The sequence below is a fragment of the Myxocyprinus asiaticus genome, chromosome 23 (assembly GCF_019703515.2).
Source record: "Myxocyprinus asiaticus isolate MX2 ecotype Aquarium Trade chromosome 23, UBuf_Myxa_2, whole genome shotgun sequence".
NCBI classification, from domain to species: Eukaryota; Metazoa; Chordata; class Actinopteri; order Cypriniformes; family Catostomidae; genus Myxocyprinus; species Myxocyprinus asiaticus.
The window spans coordinates 17,578,984-17,594,777 of record NC_059366.1 but is presented as its reverse complement, the minus strand read 5'-3'; the positions used below and the strand labels follow the sequence as shown (position 1 = coordinate 17,594,777).

At 38.0% G+C, this 15,794-nt stretch overlaps 1 protein-coding gene across 1 annotated transcript; it reads left to right on the top strand.

Moving 5' to 3' along the window:
* Positions 1-10,878: 10,878 nt before the first annotated feature.
* LOC127414265 (complement factor D-like) lies at positions 10,879-13,054 on the top strand. The gene is made up of 5 exons (XM_051652180.1): positions 10,879-11,031; positions 11,223-11,367; positions 11,549-11,693; positions 12,277-12,537; positions 12,657-13,054. Exons 1-5 carry the CDS (start codon positions 10,974-10,976, stop codon positions 12,804-12,806), a joined length of 759 nt encoding a protein of 252 aa, XP_051508140.1. The 5' UTR covers positions 10,879-10,973; the 3' UTR covers positions 12,807-13,054.
* The last annotated feature ends 2,740 nt before the right edge of the window (positions 13,055-15,794 follow it).

Below are 15,794 nucleotides of genomic sequence, written 5' to 3'. Positions count from 1 at the left end.
GCAAACATTGCAGGTAAATAAAAATAAATACACTACATAATTGTGATTCTACAACACAGGACTGCAACATTACAGTAATTGCCTTTTTCACTGCAAAGTCACAGTATTCAGTTGTCTTTTGATTGTTATAAATTGAAGAAATACTACTGTATAATACACAGTGAAAGTCCGGCAGCTAGAAACCAGGAATACACTGTAAATTTACACTAATGTTTTACAGTATAAGGTCTACTAGCAAGAATATTCTCTCCCATGGGGGTATCAGAAGACCAGTAGAAGCCCTGAGCGCTCTCAGAATTCAAAGGCTCAGGCAGTTAACAGGGTACATATCTCCTGAGTTTCCTCTAGTTCTTGATAATCTGTTGGATTATACCCTGACTAACAGAATGTAGTCTCAGATTAGCTGGGGGTGACAGACAGAGCTCGGTCATGACCTTATAGCTTGACCCTTACATGACCGTTCCCTGACAGGGCAGCTGAGGTGCTCTTTCTCCTGGTTTAGATGTAGGAATACAACATTAAATCTGTATTTTAGCTGTAAAGTCCAACATCAAATATCCATTGAATGACAAAGTGAGACATTAAAATGGGAAATGACACCCTCAGATAGAAAGAAACAGAGATAGAGATGCACATGCGGGTCAAGAAAATAAGGATTTTAATATCTAATTAAGACATGGAGAGGCCTTCTGATGAAGCTGATGTGTTTATAGGGAGATGGGTAAAAGAGGGGAACCTATTTCTTATCAATAAAAGTGTTAAAAGAGGAAAGTGGCTTCTAGGGACAAAGGGGGAAGAGGTAACCCCATACCACACACAAACACGCACACACACGTATTCTAATCTAAATGGGTTATACCAAGACTACTGTTTTGTTTTTGTTTTTTTAAATGATGCTAATAATAATTACTATATGGACTAACACTAACTGTAAAAGATTTTACATTTGCATTAGAATTAAGTATTTGCTTTATTAGTGAATTGATTTTCTAATTGATGATATCCCCAAAGGGAGTTTTGTCAGATTCAGCTCACTAATTATGGAATTTGTAGAAGTATGAAAGTGTGCTCTCCCATTAATTCAAAACAAAAAATAAATGAGGTATATCTGCACTTCCTTGAACACATCCTTAACACAAGAGCAACTGGACTGAGCTGCACTAGCCATTTGTTGAAAGATAAATGTGTTTTGTGTTGGCGAAAGACTATTTTTAACTTAAAAATTAAACAATATCAATAACAGTATAAATCCAGTGGCACTGAAACAATGCTGAAATAAAACTTTCAGAAAAAAAGGTTAAGAATGAGCAGAGGAAATGATGCTTCATCAACTCGTTCAACTAGAGCATATCTCTCTCTCTCTCTCTCTCTCTCTCTCTTCCTCAGGGCAAGAAGATACTTCCTCCTGTCAATCACAATTATGCAGGCCAGAGAATACAGACTGACCTCTGACCCCAGCAAAAGGGGTCAAGTCAATCAATCCTTCTCACACCTCTACACAATGGAGACAAAATAAAGTGCTGCTTAGGCCCACTTACTGTTTTGTCCATCACTTAGGTTATTTATCTTTGAGTCAAGGTCTTTATTGTAGTACAGTTACAACTATCATTATCTACACTTCACACCTACTTGCAAAATTGCCCCACGAACAGTTGGGTAGACTGTGTTTGTGGTCCTCCAAAGATTCGTCATCGTCAATCTCCAACAGTTGTTAAGATATAGATCTTCGAGATCTCAAACTCTGGCTGTGTCTCGTTTGGAAGGCTGCAGTATACCGAGTGTGCTCCTTTAAACAAATCTCGTTTAAACGAGACGGCCATCATATGACAAACGGAAACGGAAGGTAACATGGTTGCTATGACAGCACGCCACTCTTTAACAAGCGCGAGCGCTTTGAGTGAGAAGGGAACAAAGTCCCTCTGGAAGGGAATGTATTTGGTACATTTTAGGAGAGTTATAATGATGTAAAGAGAAAAGAAAATAGATTTTACAGGTGTACTTTTAGTCTAATACTTTATTTTAATTATATATTAATATAATTATACATATTATATAAACTGCTCCTATCTACTGAGGTACTTCAACTTGGGAATTAACATTCCTTCATCATCATATTTACGGGCAAATTGGCGTCATCTTTATTTAGACATTTCCTCTGAAGCAAAGAATTATGGGTTGTGAGTGCCCACGAAGGATACACCTCATTCATCCTCTGAATTCCCGTGAAAGAATTTGCATTTGAAGTGTCCTACTCGCTTTTATGAAACGAGACATCCTCGATGACGTATGCGGCCGATAAATGCGACCTCTGGAGGACACATCCTTCCAAACGAGACAGTAGAGCTCGAGCGCCACTGTTTGCTATGTAATCAGTCTCCGCCGCCCTCTTGTGACCATTATATGAATGTGCACAGAATTCAATTTAATTGTATTGCCTTTCCTGTGGACCTTTTTTTTTTTTTTTTTTTTTTTTTTTTTTTTACAGAGGACGAATCCTGCAAAAACAATCAGTAAATAAATATACACAAAATACATAAATACATCTGCATATTAATGCATAAATAAATATATAAATAATTAAATATGCGAAGATATATACAAATAAATAAATGCACCAATCAATGCAAAAATAATACAATATAAAACATAAATAAATGGTTGGGGAATGCAAATTTTTTAATTAAAAGTTGATTTTTATTCCAAATTTCTATATTTCTTTAATCATACATTTATTTCCACCTGTCCAGGGTGTTTCCCTGCCTTCGGCCCAAGACATTTGGGATAGGCTCCAACACTACTCGCGCTCCTCAATAGGACAAGAGGATATAGAAGGTAACAGCTGTTCAGGCATCACAGTCCAACTATCGATACCAGGTGCAACGGTTTTTGGCGGGAGTTTGCAGTTTCACCATGGTGATGAGAAGGTCGATAGCAGAGTGTGAGGCAACGAACAGTTTTGAAAATAGTAAAAGCGAGATCCTTTGCTAAACCTTTATTAATTGATTGATTGTGAAAATTCGGTATTGTCCTTAATGTCATTCTCAAGCGAAGCACTTTTTCAATGATCAGCCAATGGTGTCATAATGTTTGACTGACATTCTCTCATTAGCATGTTGCAGGAAGGAAAAATAAATACAGAAATAAAAGACTGGTTAAAAAATATATATATATATAAAGAATTAAAAATCAACTTTCAATTTTACATTTTCTTTTAACATTTTTGCATTTCCTCACCCGTTTTATATTTTATTATTTTGCATTAATGGGTGTATTTATTTATTTTTTATGTATTTATTTCATTATTTATCTCCTTGCACATTATTTATATATTTATTTATGCACAAACATATGTATTTATTTATATTTTATTTTTGCATGTTTCCTCTTCCATACTTTTGACAATGGTTACATTAAAGTAAAATGAGCTTATAGGCCTACACTATTTCACATCTTAGTCATTTTTGAGGTTATGCTAGTCCTTAATCTACTTCATCCAAATATGACTAAGCGATTATGGAGTCCCAAATGTGGCACTCAATAATCATTTAAGAAATTGATGAATCAATACAATACCAAATCAATAAATTAACTGAGAAATAAAAAATAAAAACGTTTATTGAAATACTGATTTACTAAAATATTGATCAAGTCAAGTCCAACTTTATTTATATAGCACATTTGCTACAACAGCAGTTGAGGTAAAGTGCTGCTCAAATAAATAAAGACAAAAAAGAGGTAGTAGAAAAGAAAGGGAAAATGAGACTGAAAAAAACCATCAGTTATAAGGAAATTAGGCAATCAGTAATAAATAAGGAAACATGTGGAGTCTGCAGTTTGAAAATCAAATATGAATTATTTAAAACATATATATATATATATATATATATATATATATATATATATATATATATATATATATATAAACAATATTATATTTTGTTATTGCTAACAGAAATTATGGGAACACATTTTTAATAAGTAAAAAATTATTTTAAAGAGCTTAATAATTGTATTTTCAATGTATCTATTGTTTTTTCGATTTTCTTTTATCTGTACCACCTTTCTCACATCTAGTATTACAATCCACAGATAGTTACTGTTTTGTGTTTACAATACACTTTGAAAATGTAAACTTTAAAAAGTGTCATTTGTATGTGTAATTTAATGCTCAGGTAATTGTTGAGTCATTAAATGGTGACTCTTTTGCATTTGTGAATACTTCTCAGTGTCACTCAAAGTGGTGAGAACAGCATCGGGACGGACTTGTTAATTCTATTTCTTAATTTATTTGATAAATTATTTTGGTTCAATTTAGTTGTGCTGTGACATACTGATACCCATGAGTTTCCCTTTCGCTGGGCAGAATTCCATCCCCTCAAGGGGCATGGAATGCAGCTGCAGTGACAAGATTCTATTGTGTGACATCACAATCTTCTCACTAAAGCACTGCAGCTCTGCCAGAATGTGCTTCTATTGCGCTCTTGACACTTTGGAGAGAGCTATTTAGAGCAGTTGATGCAGACATTTGGATTGCTAATTACTTTGAGAGTAGTTTCTTAAGTACTTCAGAGTACTACACAATTTTGTACAAAACTGTTCACAGTTTTGTAAAATGGGACTAGTCAATAGTCTTTGTGCGACTTGGATGTGTCGGCACCTGTATGCCACTGGACCAACAAGTGAGCACACATGAATGCCCGCTAAGCATGTCTTACATGAAGACAGAGGAGAAAAGAGAGAGCAGGAATGAGAGAGAGACAGGAAGAGAGGTAAAGAGACATAGGAAGAGGAGGGTAAAGAAGAAGAGAAAGATGGATTAGAGTAAACAAATGAACAGAAAGTCAGGAGGTTCAGAGACAAAGCTGAGGGGAAGAGCTAAAGAGTCCAAGCGTGAGAGAAAAGAAATGAAATTGAGAGAGAGATGAAGTAGCAGTCAGACATGGAGAGAAAGAGGCAAGAAAGGATTCAGCTGAAAGCTGAATGGAAACATTGGTCAGAAGAAGAATTAAAGCAGAAAGAGATGAGCAGTCAATTTCTGGATGCAGTTCAGTGCATATGCATTGAGGAGACAACCTTGTAGTCTTCTGCTCTGTGTCCACCAATGCCTGAACCATAAAGTCCTCAGTAATGCTGAGGTGAAGGTGAAAGCTGCAAGAAAATCCTGGGCAGAAGCTGAAATCCAGGTGAAAGAAAACAAGGGCAAAAGGATGAAGAGGCAAGTTCAGGATGCATTTCAGGAAGACACTAGCAAGGTATCACAAGACATAACTCCATTATGCATTGAGGAGACAACCCTGCATATTTCTGCTCTGCGTTCACCAATTCCTGAACCATTGTTGGTGACTCCTGCCCATAAAGTCCTCAATCATGCTGAGGTGAAGGTGATAGCTGCAAGGAACCCCTGGGCAGAAGCTGAGATCCACAAAAAAAAAACAAATCCTCAATCATGAGGTTAAGAAGGTTAAAGCTGCAAGGAAACCCTGGGAGGAAGCTGAAATCCAGGAGAGAGAATCGTCTGTTCTGCTGGTGGCCCCTGCCTGTCAAATCTTCAAGCATGTTGAGGTGACCCCTCAGCTGACCTCTTCGTCTTTGTCCGGCCACAATGCACCACTCACCGACATTTTAATGGACATTGAGGATGATGAGTGTGCTTATATATGGAGGGCAATGTAGAGTTCATCTCGACATGTGTGCTGGAGAACACCAGATGCCAACGATTGACCAGGGCTGGTATGGACAAGACATTTTGCTGGTTAGAGGCGGAAACGGAAACACTGGAGCCAGAATCAATGAGGCAAGAGGTGGGCGGCCAGTCAAGAGCTCCAGAACAGTTGGAGGTATCTGCAGAAATGACATGCAAAGACCCCATCGCAAACCAGGACCATGAGATTCTTAAGATTAGTGAGATTGAAGAGAGAATCATAAAGATGTTTCGAGCAAGTTCTCTTATACAAGACACTCAACCTATTTTAAAGTGCCAGGAAAGGCCAACAGTGAAGAAAAAGGGCATGTTTGCTTTTCATCATTGGGCTGAGAAAAAGGTCCATGAAAGAGCAACAAAAAAAAGAATGAAAGAAATGCACCTAAAAGAGAGACAGCTCCTGATGGATACAGAAATGATCCAGCATTAAAGCATCATTTAATAAACAAACAACCACTTTTACAAAAAAAAAAAAAATATATATATATATTCATATTCAGAGTGCACTGAGGTTCCACTGGTTCAAAAACTGCATGTGCACACACACACACACACACACAAAGAATTTGTAACGAACTGACCAAGGGAACATCGGGGGTTGGTAACCCAGCACGCATTGGAAGGGGGTTAGTCCCGTAAATGTATTAGTGAGGGAATTCTGTGCATATTTGGCCCAGGGCAGGAAGTCGCTCCACGTCTCCTGTTCATGGCTACAATAGCTCCGAAGAGATCTGCCAATCTCCTGGTTTAAACGTTCCACCTGTCCGTTGGCTTGAGGGTGATAGCCAGAGGTGAGACTCACACTGATGTCCAGTTGCTTGCAGAACGCCTACCAAACTCGGGACATGAACTGTGGACCTCGATCGGACACGATGTCCTCTGTCCTCATAGACTCTAAATACTTGGAACAAAGCACTAGCGGTTTCCATGGCAGTGGGTAAACCTTTATGAGAGACAAGTCTACATGATTTTGAAAATCGATCAATTATTACCAGAATGGTAGTGTATCCGTTGGAGTTTGGCAGGTCTGTGACGACGTCGATGGACAGGTGGAACCATGGTCTTTGAGGTATTGGTAGTGGTTGGAACAACCCCGTGGGCAGCTGTCTGGGGGTCTTGGATTGGGCACACACCTGACAAGACCTCACATAGTTAATAACATCATGAACCAAAGATGACCACCAGAAGGAATTACGTACCAGTGTAATAGTTCTTTGGATGCCAGGATTTCCTGTGCTCAAGGAAGTGTGGACCCATTGGATAGTTCTGACGCAGAGCTTGGGGTATTTAGTGCTTGGTCGGGGGGCAGTTAGGTGGTGACTGTTCATGCTGTTGTGCTCATTGTATTTCCTCTGATATCCCAACTAATCGGTGCAATGATAACAGATGGTGGCAGGATGGATCCAGGATGAGGTTGGATGTGAGGTGGATCATGTCTACGTGAAAGTGCATCTGCCTTGCTGTTCTTGCTGCCAGGATGGTAAGTGACTGTAAAATTTAAACTGGTGAAAAACAATGACCATTGGGCTTGACATAGGTTCAATCTCTTGGCTGCCTTGATATATTCAAGATTCTTGTGATCCGTGATAACTTGAAACAGGTGGACTGCCCCCTTTAACCAGTGACGCCATTCTTCGAGTGCTGCCCTCATAGACAGTAATGACATTGTGACAGGACTGCTCCAATCCCGCAATCTGAAGCATCTACTTCAACGATGAAGGGAAGACTGGGGTAAGGATGTTTCAGTATAAGAGCAGTCAAGAAGCTTGACTTGAGGGAGACAAAGGCTTGGTACGCAGCGTCGTTCCATGGCAACATGTTTGGTTTACCCTTGAGCAAAGACGTGAGTGGTGCTGCAATGATACTGTAGTTTCTGATGAAGAAGTAGTTTGCAAAGCCAAGGAACCACTGTAGTTCCTTGATTGTGGAAGGTCGAGGCCATTCGGTAACTGCAGTTATCTTAGAGACATCCATCTCTACACCTTGGTGGCTGATATTGTAGCCTAGGCATGTGGTATGAAACTCACATTTCTCTGTCTTGACAAAAAGCTGTTTTTTCTGGAGACGTGATAGGACCATCTTGACATGCTGTGTCTTGTCTTGAGAGTAGATAATGATGTCGTCAATGTAGGCCACCACACAATGATTCAATAAGTCTCTGAAAATCTCATTGATAAACAACTGGAAAACAGAGGGGTTGTTAGCAAGTCCATATGGACTGACCAAATATTCATAGTGCCCCCTGGTGGTGATGAATGCAGTTTTCCACTCATCTCCCTCTCGGAACCTGATGAGGTTATAAGCACTTCTTATATCAAGCTTGGTGTAGATCTTTGCCTCACGGAGTTGTTCAAGGGCTGAGTGGATAAGTGGCTGTGGGTAACGGTACTTAGTGGTGACAGAGTTCAGGCCTTGATAATCAATACATGGACGGAGACCCCCATCTTCTCCACAAAAAAGAAGCCTGCAGCTGCTGGGGAGGTGGAGGGATGGATGTAACTGGAGGCAAGGGCCTCCTCGATGTAATTTTCCATGGCGAGGGTCTCAGGGCATGACAATGGGTAGGCCTTCTCGGTGGGACCGTATTGGAAAGATGTTTAATGGCGCAGTCCCATGGACGATGAGGAGGAAGTTGTGTAGCTTTGACCTTACGAAACATCATAGAATGCTGCATATTCCTCGGGTATCATGGTTTTTCTTAGTGACTCAGGACTTTCCACACTGGTAGTAAGACAAGGCATGGAAATAGCAACATGGAGACAATATTCATGACAGTAACTTGAACATTGTGTAAGCTCACCTTGGTTCCAGGATATCAATGGGTTGTGGACGGCCAGCCAAGGATGATCCAGGATAAGAGCGTGCTTGGGTGAGTTGATGACATATAGTGAAATGTTCTCCACATGAAATAGTCCAATCTTGATGGTTATAGGAACAGTGTGTTGGGTTATACTAGTACCAATAGGAGTGTTGTCAATAGTGGTGATGTTGATTGTTGGGAAGCATTGAATGATGGGTATATTGAGCTCTTGGATGATCTCTTGATTAATGAGATTCACAGCAGCTCCAGAATCCACTAATGCTGAAAACCATCTTGCAAGATCCCTAATGGAAACCTCTACCAGCAACAAAAACCTGTGAAAGGTGGGTGATACAAAGTTCTGGGTACTCACATGCTGCCTTGATTTCATGGAACTTGATTTCTTGTGTGGGCACACAGCATTGAGATGACCTGGTAAACCACAGTAGTAGCAAAGCTTTTCGTTCCGTCGACGTTAGCGTCCTTCCATAGAGATGCGAGCATAAGCAACTTGCATGGGTTCAGGTGATACAGTGGATGCCTGGGCCTGTACGGAGATTTGTATATGTGTATATATACTGTATCTTTTCATGGTCAGGGTATTTCAGGTAAGTTGGGTCCCCTTCCCTATTCAAAGCGACTTAACAAATGAGGAAAACAAGCAATTATGATACAGAAGCCAGCCTGTTAGCGATAGGCCTATCAGCTCTTTTACTGTAAAAGTAAACCAGAATTTTACACAACTAGAGCAAAAGTGTAATATGGCCAACATATAAGATTAGAAACTGATTTATAATTAATATTTATTTCTGAATTATGCATCTAGTGCATCTATTTTCTTGAAATGATGTGTATATGTCAATTTCTATTTCTATTTCTTTCTGATTTATTGATTGTGTCTATTTTCTTGAAGGTAAAATAGATATATGAAAAAGTGTGAAAAGAAGATAAAATATGGCCAGTGAAGTTTATTTATTAATTTATCCTTTTTATAATTGGATCAGATCATATAGGTAGTTTTGAGTTCATTTAAAATAATATTTAAAAAAAAAAGGATAAATAATAATGAAGGGGTAAATTGTTCTGTCATTAAACAGCTTATTATATGTTTTTAAGCTAACTTTAAACAGTAAAACCTAATAACACTAATACTAATAACTGTAACAATAATCCATAGCAGAATCCAACTAGAGCAGATGTCTAAATTACATATGAGTTCAAAACATAGATGGGAACTGTTTGATTGATAATGATTGTTCCGTTCTGCTTGATTGGGTACCTTTTCTTGAAATTATATGTAAATGTCAATATAGGTATATATGTATAGATATAGTGAAAACATAAAGATGTATAGAAGGTGCCCTGAGTTATTTATTTGTTGATTATAAACTGCTATATATACTTATAACATGCTTTTCAGCTAAATTTAAACTGTAAAGCCATTATGAACAAAAAACAATTCATGAAACAACATAAATGTAAAAGGTAACCATAAATATCAAACTCTTGTCCTGACAACACAGTTCAAATTTTCAGAGGGCTTTTACTGTAACAAGTTGTTTGAAACAACTGTACAAACAACTGTCTTTATTCTTTTCGACTGAATAATGTCAATGTCAAAAATTTGAATGATAGAAATGTAATTGAACAGTAGATAAAAGAGTGAAAATTATTTCTGGATATGTTTTGTAAATAGAAGTGCCTTAATTCATGATTATGTATTAGTTGAGTGTTCACGGAAGATGTGTGTGCCATTTTTTAAAGTTATGATGGTAGCAGATAAGTTGGAGGCTGGAATCTCATTCCATGACAGAATGGACTTCATCATGATGGTACCACCAGGCGTTGCACGCTCACTCACCACAGATGGCAGGATAAAACAAAGATCTGCAGGAGAGTGTTGAGGAACGAGGGTGCTTTTCCAGAGACACTTCTGAATGCAAGAGTCAGCAGCCAGTAGCATGAAACCTCTTAAGTTAAGAAAACACTTTAGTGACACTGCTGGCTGGATATAACAATGATTTTTCTAAACTTAGGGGGTTTCTTGCAGCCTGGCTCAGAGCCTTGAATGTGATACAGGCATATGTGGGTGTTTCAAATACATGTGCAAGTCATTATTCAGGGGTTTCTTTCTTTTTTTTCTTTGTACAAAATTTATGATCCTCTACTTTCTGTATGAGCATAATAAAATGCAGAGTTGTGGTAGTGGGGGAAAACTGGAGAAAAGACAAAAAAGTGAAACAGAGCAGATGTTTGTTAAAGAGAAAGAGTAAAAGATGAAGAAAAAGATTGATGGCATATTTCTGTTTTCCATCTCCTGGTGTGGGGTAGGGAAAAGAATGCAGTTCACAACAACTCTCTCTCTCTCTCTCTCTCTCTCTCTCTCTCTCTCTCTCTCTCTGCATTATACAAAGCTCAAGCAGCACGAAGTGGTCTTCAGTCTTAGAACCATACAGACGGTGATCGTTCACTATGAATCAGATAAGACTGATATTCTTCTATGTTTTGCTTTTTGCAGCATTTCTACCTGGTGAGTCATATTCAGTGGTAAAATTTGTGTTTGTTCTATAGGATATGCCTTTCTGTTCAATATCTTATGCATTTCTACATTTAAACATTGAACATTGATATATTCTGTCAGAGTAATGAGGTATTCCTTGTGTAACTGGGCTTTATTCAACATTTATTCATTGTGTTGTGGCTGTGTGTTGTTATGTGTAGGTGAATGCATCACAGGTGGAAAGGAGGCTGAGGCACACTCTCGTCCTTACATGGCTTCACTTCAGTGGAATGGAAAACATGAGTGCGGTGGCTTCCTCATCTCCAATCAGTGGGTCATGAGTGCGGCACACTGCTTTCAGGACGGGTATGTAAAATCACTTCACTGCACTTCACCTAAGCAAAAATGATTTCAGCAGCAAATATGTCATAATTGTACAAAATGTGACTGTGATTTGTTAAAGGTTTGTTTTTATTAGTTTAAATACTATAAAACTGAATTTCTATCCTTCTAAATTATAAATGTTAGTTTTTCTTGTTTCCTGCAGGAGGGCATCAGGTGTCCAGGCTGTGTTGGGAGCTCACTCACTGTCCACAGCTGAGGACACTAAACAAACCATTGATGTCTCTGCAGTCTACAACCATCCTGATTTCAGTTTGAGCAACTATGACAATGATATTGCCCTCCTTAAGGTAAATACTGTCAACCGCCTTGGATTGAGAACGAGTTGACACTGTGATCCTGTTGAAAATCAAAATGTGTATGTGAATATAAGAGCAGTGTTGGGTGTAATGTGATTACAAAGTAATAAATCCCTATTATCAAATTACTTTTTAGACAAAAAGTAGTGTAACACATTTTAATTTCTTGTAATCAGATTACAGTTACTCACTTTCAATTATGTTACAATTACATTGCTCAGGTTACTCATATTTCTAAAATAATATTATTTATGTGGAATTCTATATGTTCTGTGAAAAGTAATTGTAGAGGTACTTGAAAATAACTGAAGTTCAATTTCTAGTAATGCAATTACTTTTTCCATGAAGTAATGAGTAGTTCATTCTGATTACAATTTTAGAAAATAAATTAGGCCTAGTATTCTGAGTAACTTAGCAAACTCTTTATAAGAGATCAGTGAATTCAGGTAAATTGGGACTCTTTTTGACAATCACCTCCATGTCAACCAAAAAGTGGCCCTCATTTATCTCAATTCCTACTAGATGTTTTCTATAGTAGACTATCAGAATCATACAATGCTTTTGTTATTGACAGCTCGAAACGCCAATCACAGAAAGCTATGCAGCAAAACCTTTGAAATTCCAACGGGAGGGAGGGGTTGACCCTGAGAAGGGTGCTGCTGTGGACACAGCTGGGTGGGGCTCCTTGAACAACCTGGGAGGGCGACCAGACAAATTGCAAGAGCTTAGTATCACTGTCTTGGAACGAATGCTCTGTGGCCGTGCTGATTACTATGGTTGGAAGTTCACCAAGAACATGCTCTGTGCTGCGGAAAAACGAAAGGACACTTGTGATGTAAGTTTCCACTACAAGGATAGCATTCAAAGATGGACATTACCTTAAAAGGTCTCATGACAAACTCATTTTCTCTCTCTCTCTCTCTCTCTCTCTCTGTCTGTCTGTCTGTCTTATAGGGTGACTCCGGTGGTCCTCTGTTGTACAAGGGCATTGCTGTGGGAATAACCTCTAATGGAGGGAAGAAATGTGGCTCCAGCAGAAAGCCTGGACTCTACACTATCATTTCCTACTATACTCAGTGGATTGACCGTACAACAACCCAGTAAAGAGGAAATTATATATATATATTATAGCCTATTTTTAAGATTCATGCATTTCCATTTGATAACAAAATTCTGTCAAATTTAATTGTAAATTGTATAGCAACATTAATTTGATGGAATCTTAAAATAATTTTTGCAGTTAAATTTTGGAGCTGTGGAATCTTTTGCATTTAAATAGCCTATAACTGCCTGCATATCTCAAGTATTGCAATGTTTTAATAAAAACTTTTAATAAAAAAAACTGTCTGAAACTGTGCTGTTTTCACTGACCAGTCATGAATTGTTAGATGCATATTTGCTCCTCTGCTAAAGGAAAATGTAATCTTATATATAATAATGTATTATATATATATATATATATATACATATATATATTTAGTTTGTTTTACTTTTCTTTCTTTCTTTTTTCATATTGATTTAAATGTTTGTCATTGAAAAGGTGAGGTATACAAATAAGCCAATAAGGGTTTCTAACCTCTCATGCAAATCTCTTTTCTACATTTGTATTCTTTGTTAAGATGTCAAACAAATAAACAAAAAATAAATAAATAAATAAACATCATTATTAACGTCCAATTAAAATGTATAAAGATGAAAGGTTAACAAAATAATGCCTAAACAAATGCAGAAGATGGACACAGTTAATAAGGTCCCTTTCATTCTGCTAAGCCAAATATGAAAAGTGTATATACTTTTGATCATTAAATGTGGTAGGCATTTGTTCCAAATGTAATGTGTCTCTATATAAACATTTCACTGGGTTAACCTTGCAAGAATGTCAGCAGTTATTATGCCTTGACAATGTTTGCCATTTTGAAAAATTGTGTCTAAAGACCAAATCTGATTTCTTTAAAAAGTTTTGAAGAAATCATTTTAGGAGTAGGAGTAACACATATTTTTACACAAAACTCACTGAAGCACTAGACAAGATTTATGCCTTTCTGTATGACTGGTTGATAAAGAATGTTTTGCCTCATGTTTTGGCAGTTTAACAGCAATTCTAATTTTGTGGATTGGTTTGAAGTATGTTGCAATGCTGAACTACTCATTGTGTTATGTAAGAACTTTGCTTCATTAAATCTGGGTTACGAAACACCATGTTGTTCCAATTATTTACATACCTTTCACCAATACGCTTAACAGTTGGAGTTGGGTTTAAACATTAAGCATTTACCCATGTTTCCACTGATCATGGTATAAATATGGGGGGTTGTACTTGCTTGTTTTGATTATCGGGGTGTTACCTCCCCCCAATCCCCCCTGGAAACCAAGCTCCTGTCTTAAAAAGAATAAATTCATTAACAATGAGGAACATTGTTACAGAAATAACACAACAGAAATAAATGGAGTTAATTAACAGAGGTTCAGGAGGAGCATGTTAATTTTAATCTGACAAATCACAGCCCACGAGCAGGAGTATATAAGCCGCTGATTACCTGTTTCCTGTGACAACTCTCCTGACATGAGAGTCTTTCTGGCATTCAGCCCTGCCCATTTCCCCATGAACAGACCCAGGCAGACGGATCATCGGATGCAACTTCCCTGCAAAGCATTCGGCTCCACCAGAACAGCTCTTCCATCCAAACAGTCTCGTAATTCAACAGAAGCTGCCACAGCAGCTCTTTGTTTTTTAACAGGATTGACGGCTACCACGTTAAGTGTTTTATATATATATATATATATATATATATATATATATATATATATATATATATATATATATATATATATATCTTTCTATGCTCCATTCGATGAAGCAGTTTATAGCGCGAAGTTGCTGCCGCAAACTGGCTGCTCCTGCACTTGTGAAACAGCTCTCTACGACTGCTCATATATTCTCTTATCTAAACTTTCCACCCAGAAAGCAGTGCCAGCTGCCTCTGCGAAAGGGCGCCGTTCCAGCTTCATGCCATTAGAATTCAATTTTATTTGAAAACAAAAGAAACAAAGATTAACTATTCAATCCAACCACCATTTCAACCCTCAGCATTTTAATCAGGTTCTAGGTGATGCCTGTCAGCCTCATTACCACGCCACAGCTTGTTTAGGGGGCGTGCTTTATTCAGCAATTGTTCCTCATCTTCTAACATGAATATCACGATTGTTTCTCCGTCCAAAGTGCCCTTCGGAGCGTGATTTATTTCATTCTGAACACAGGAGCATCATGCAACACAGAACTCCCTTCAATCGACTGATAATCTAATGACAAATTATTTTCAAACCAACACAGACATTTTAAGGCAAGCTCGATGCCGCACAGCGCTCGCTCTGACCATTCCACAGCACACTGCAGTTATACATTGACTCTGTCCGAACGGACACGAGCCGAATTCGGCTCCGCAAGAGGCGGATCATGTGCTGCGTTCCAACTCCTTCACAATCATTCTGCAATGTGTCTCGCTTCCTCTCAACATTATTGACATATATTGACGTACATTGTACAGCAGGGGGGCAGTCATACTCCTAAGGAGCAAATGACAACAACTGTATACTTCAGTAATGATTGCAAGTCCATATCTGCATGCAGTACAGAGCCAAAGCTCTTATTTCTCAGATCATTTTATGCTGTTTTTCACATTGTTTATTAAGATGTACTGTATTTCCCAGCACATATCTCCTGCATTTCTGTATGCAGTGCAGAGCTGCAACTCAATGAATTCCTAGATAATTCACACCTATTGCTATGTGATGCATTTCCTATGCAAGAAGTATATTGTTCTACAGGTGACAGTTATACTCCTAAAGAGCGAATGGCCTAAAGTGAATCCTTCAATGATGATTGCAAGTCCATGCATATCTGTATGCAGTACAGAGCCAAAGCTCTTATTTCTCAGATCATTTTATGCTATTTTTTTTCACATTATTTATGAAGACTGTATTCCCTAGCACATTTTTTTTTTCTAAAGTTTCACCTAAATATGATTTTGTCTTTTCTACAGCAACGCCTGAAATTGTGCCTTCCGCAGGGTGTCACCAATATTACTTCCAGCA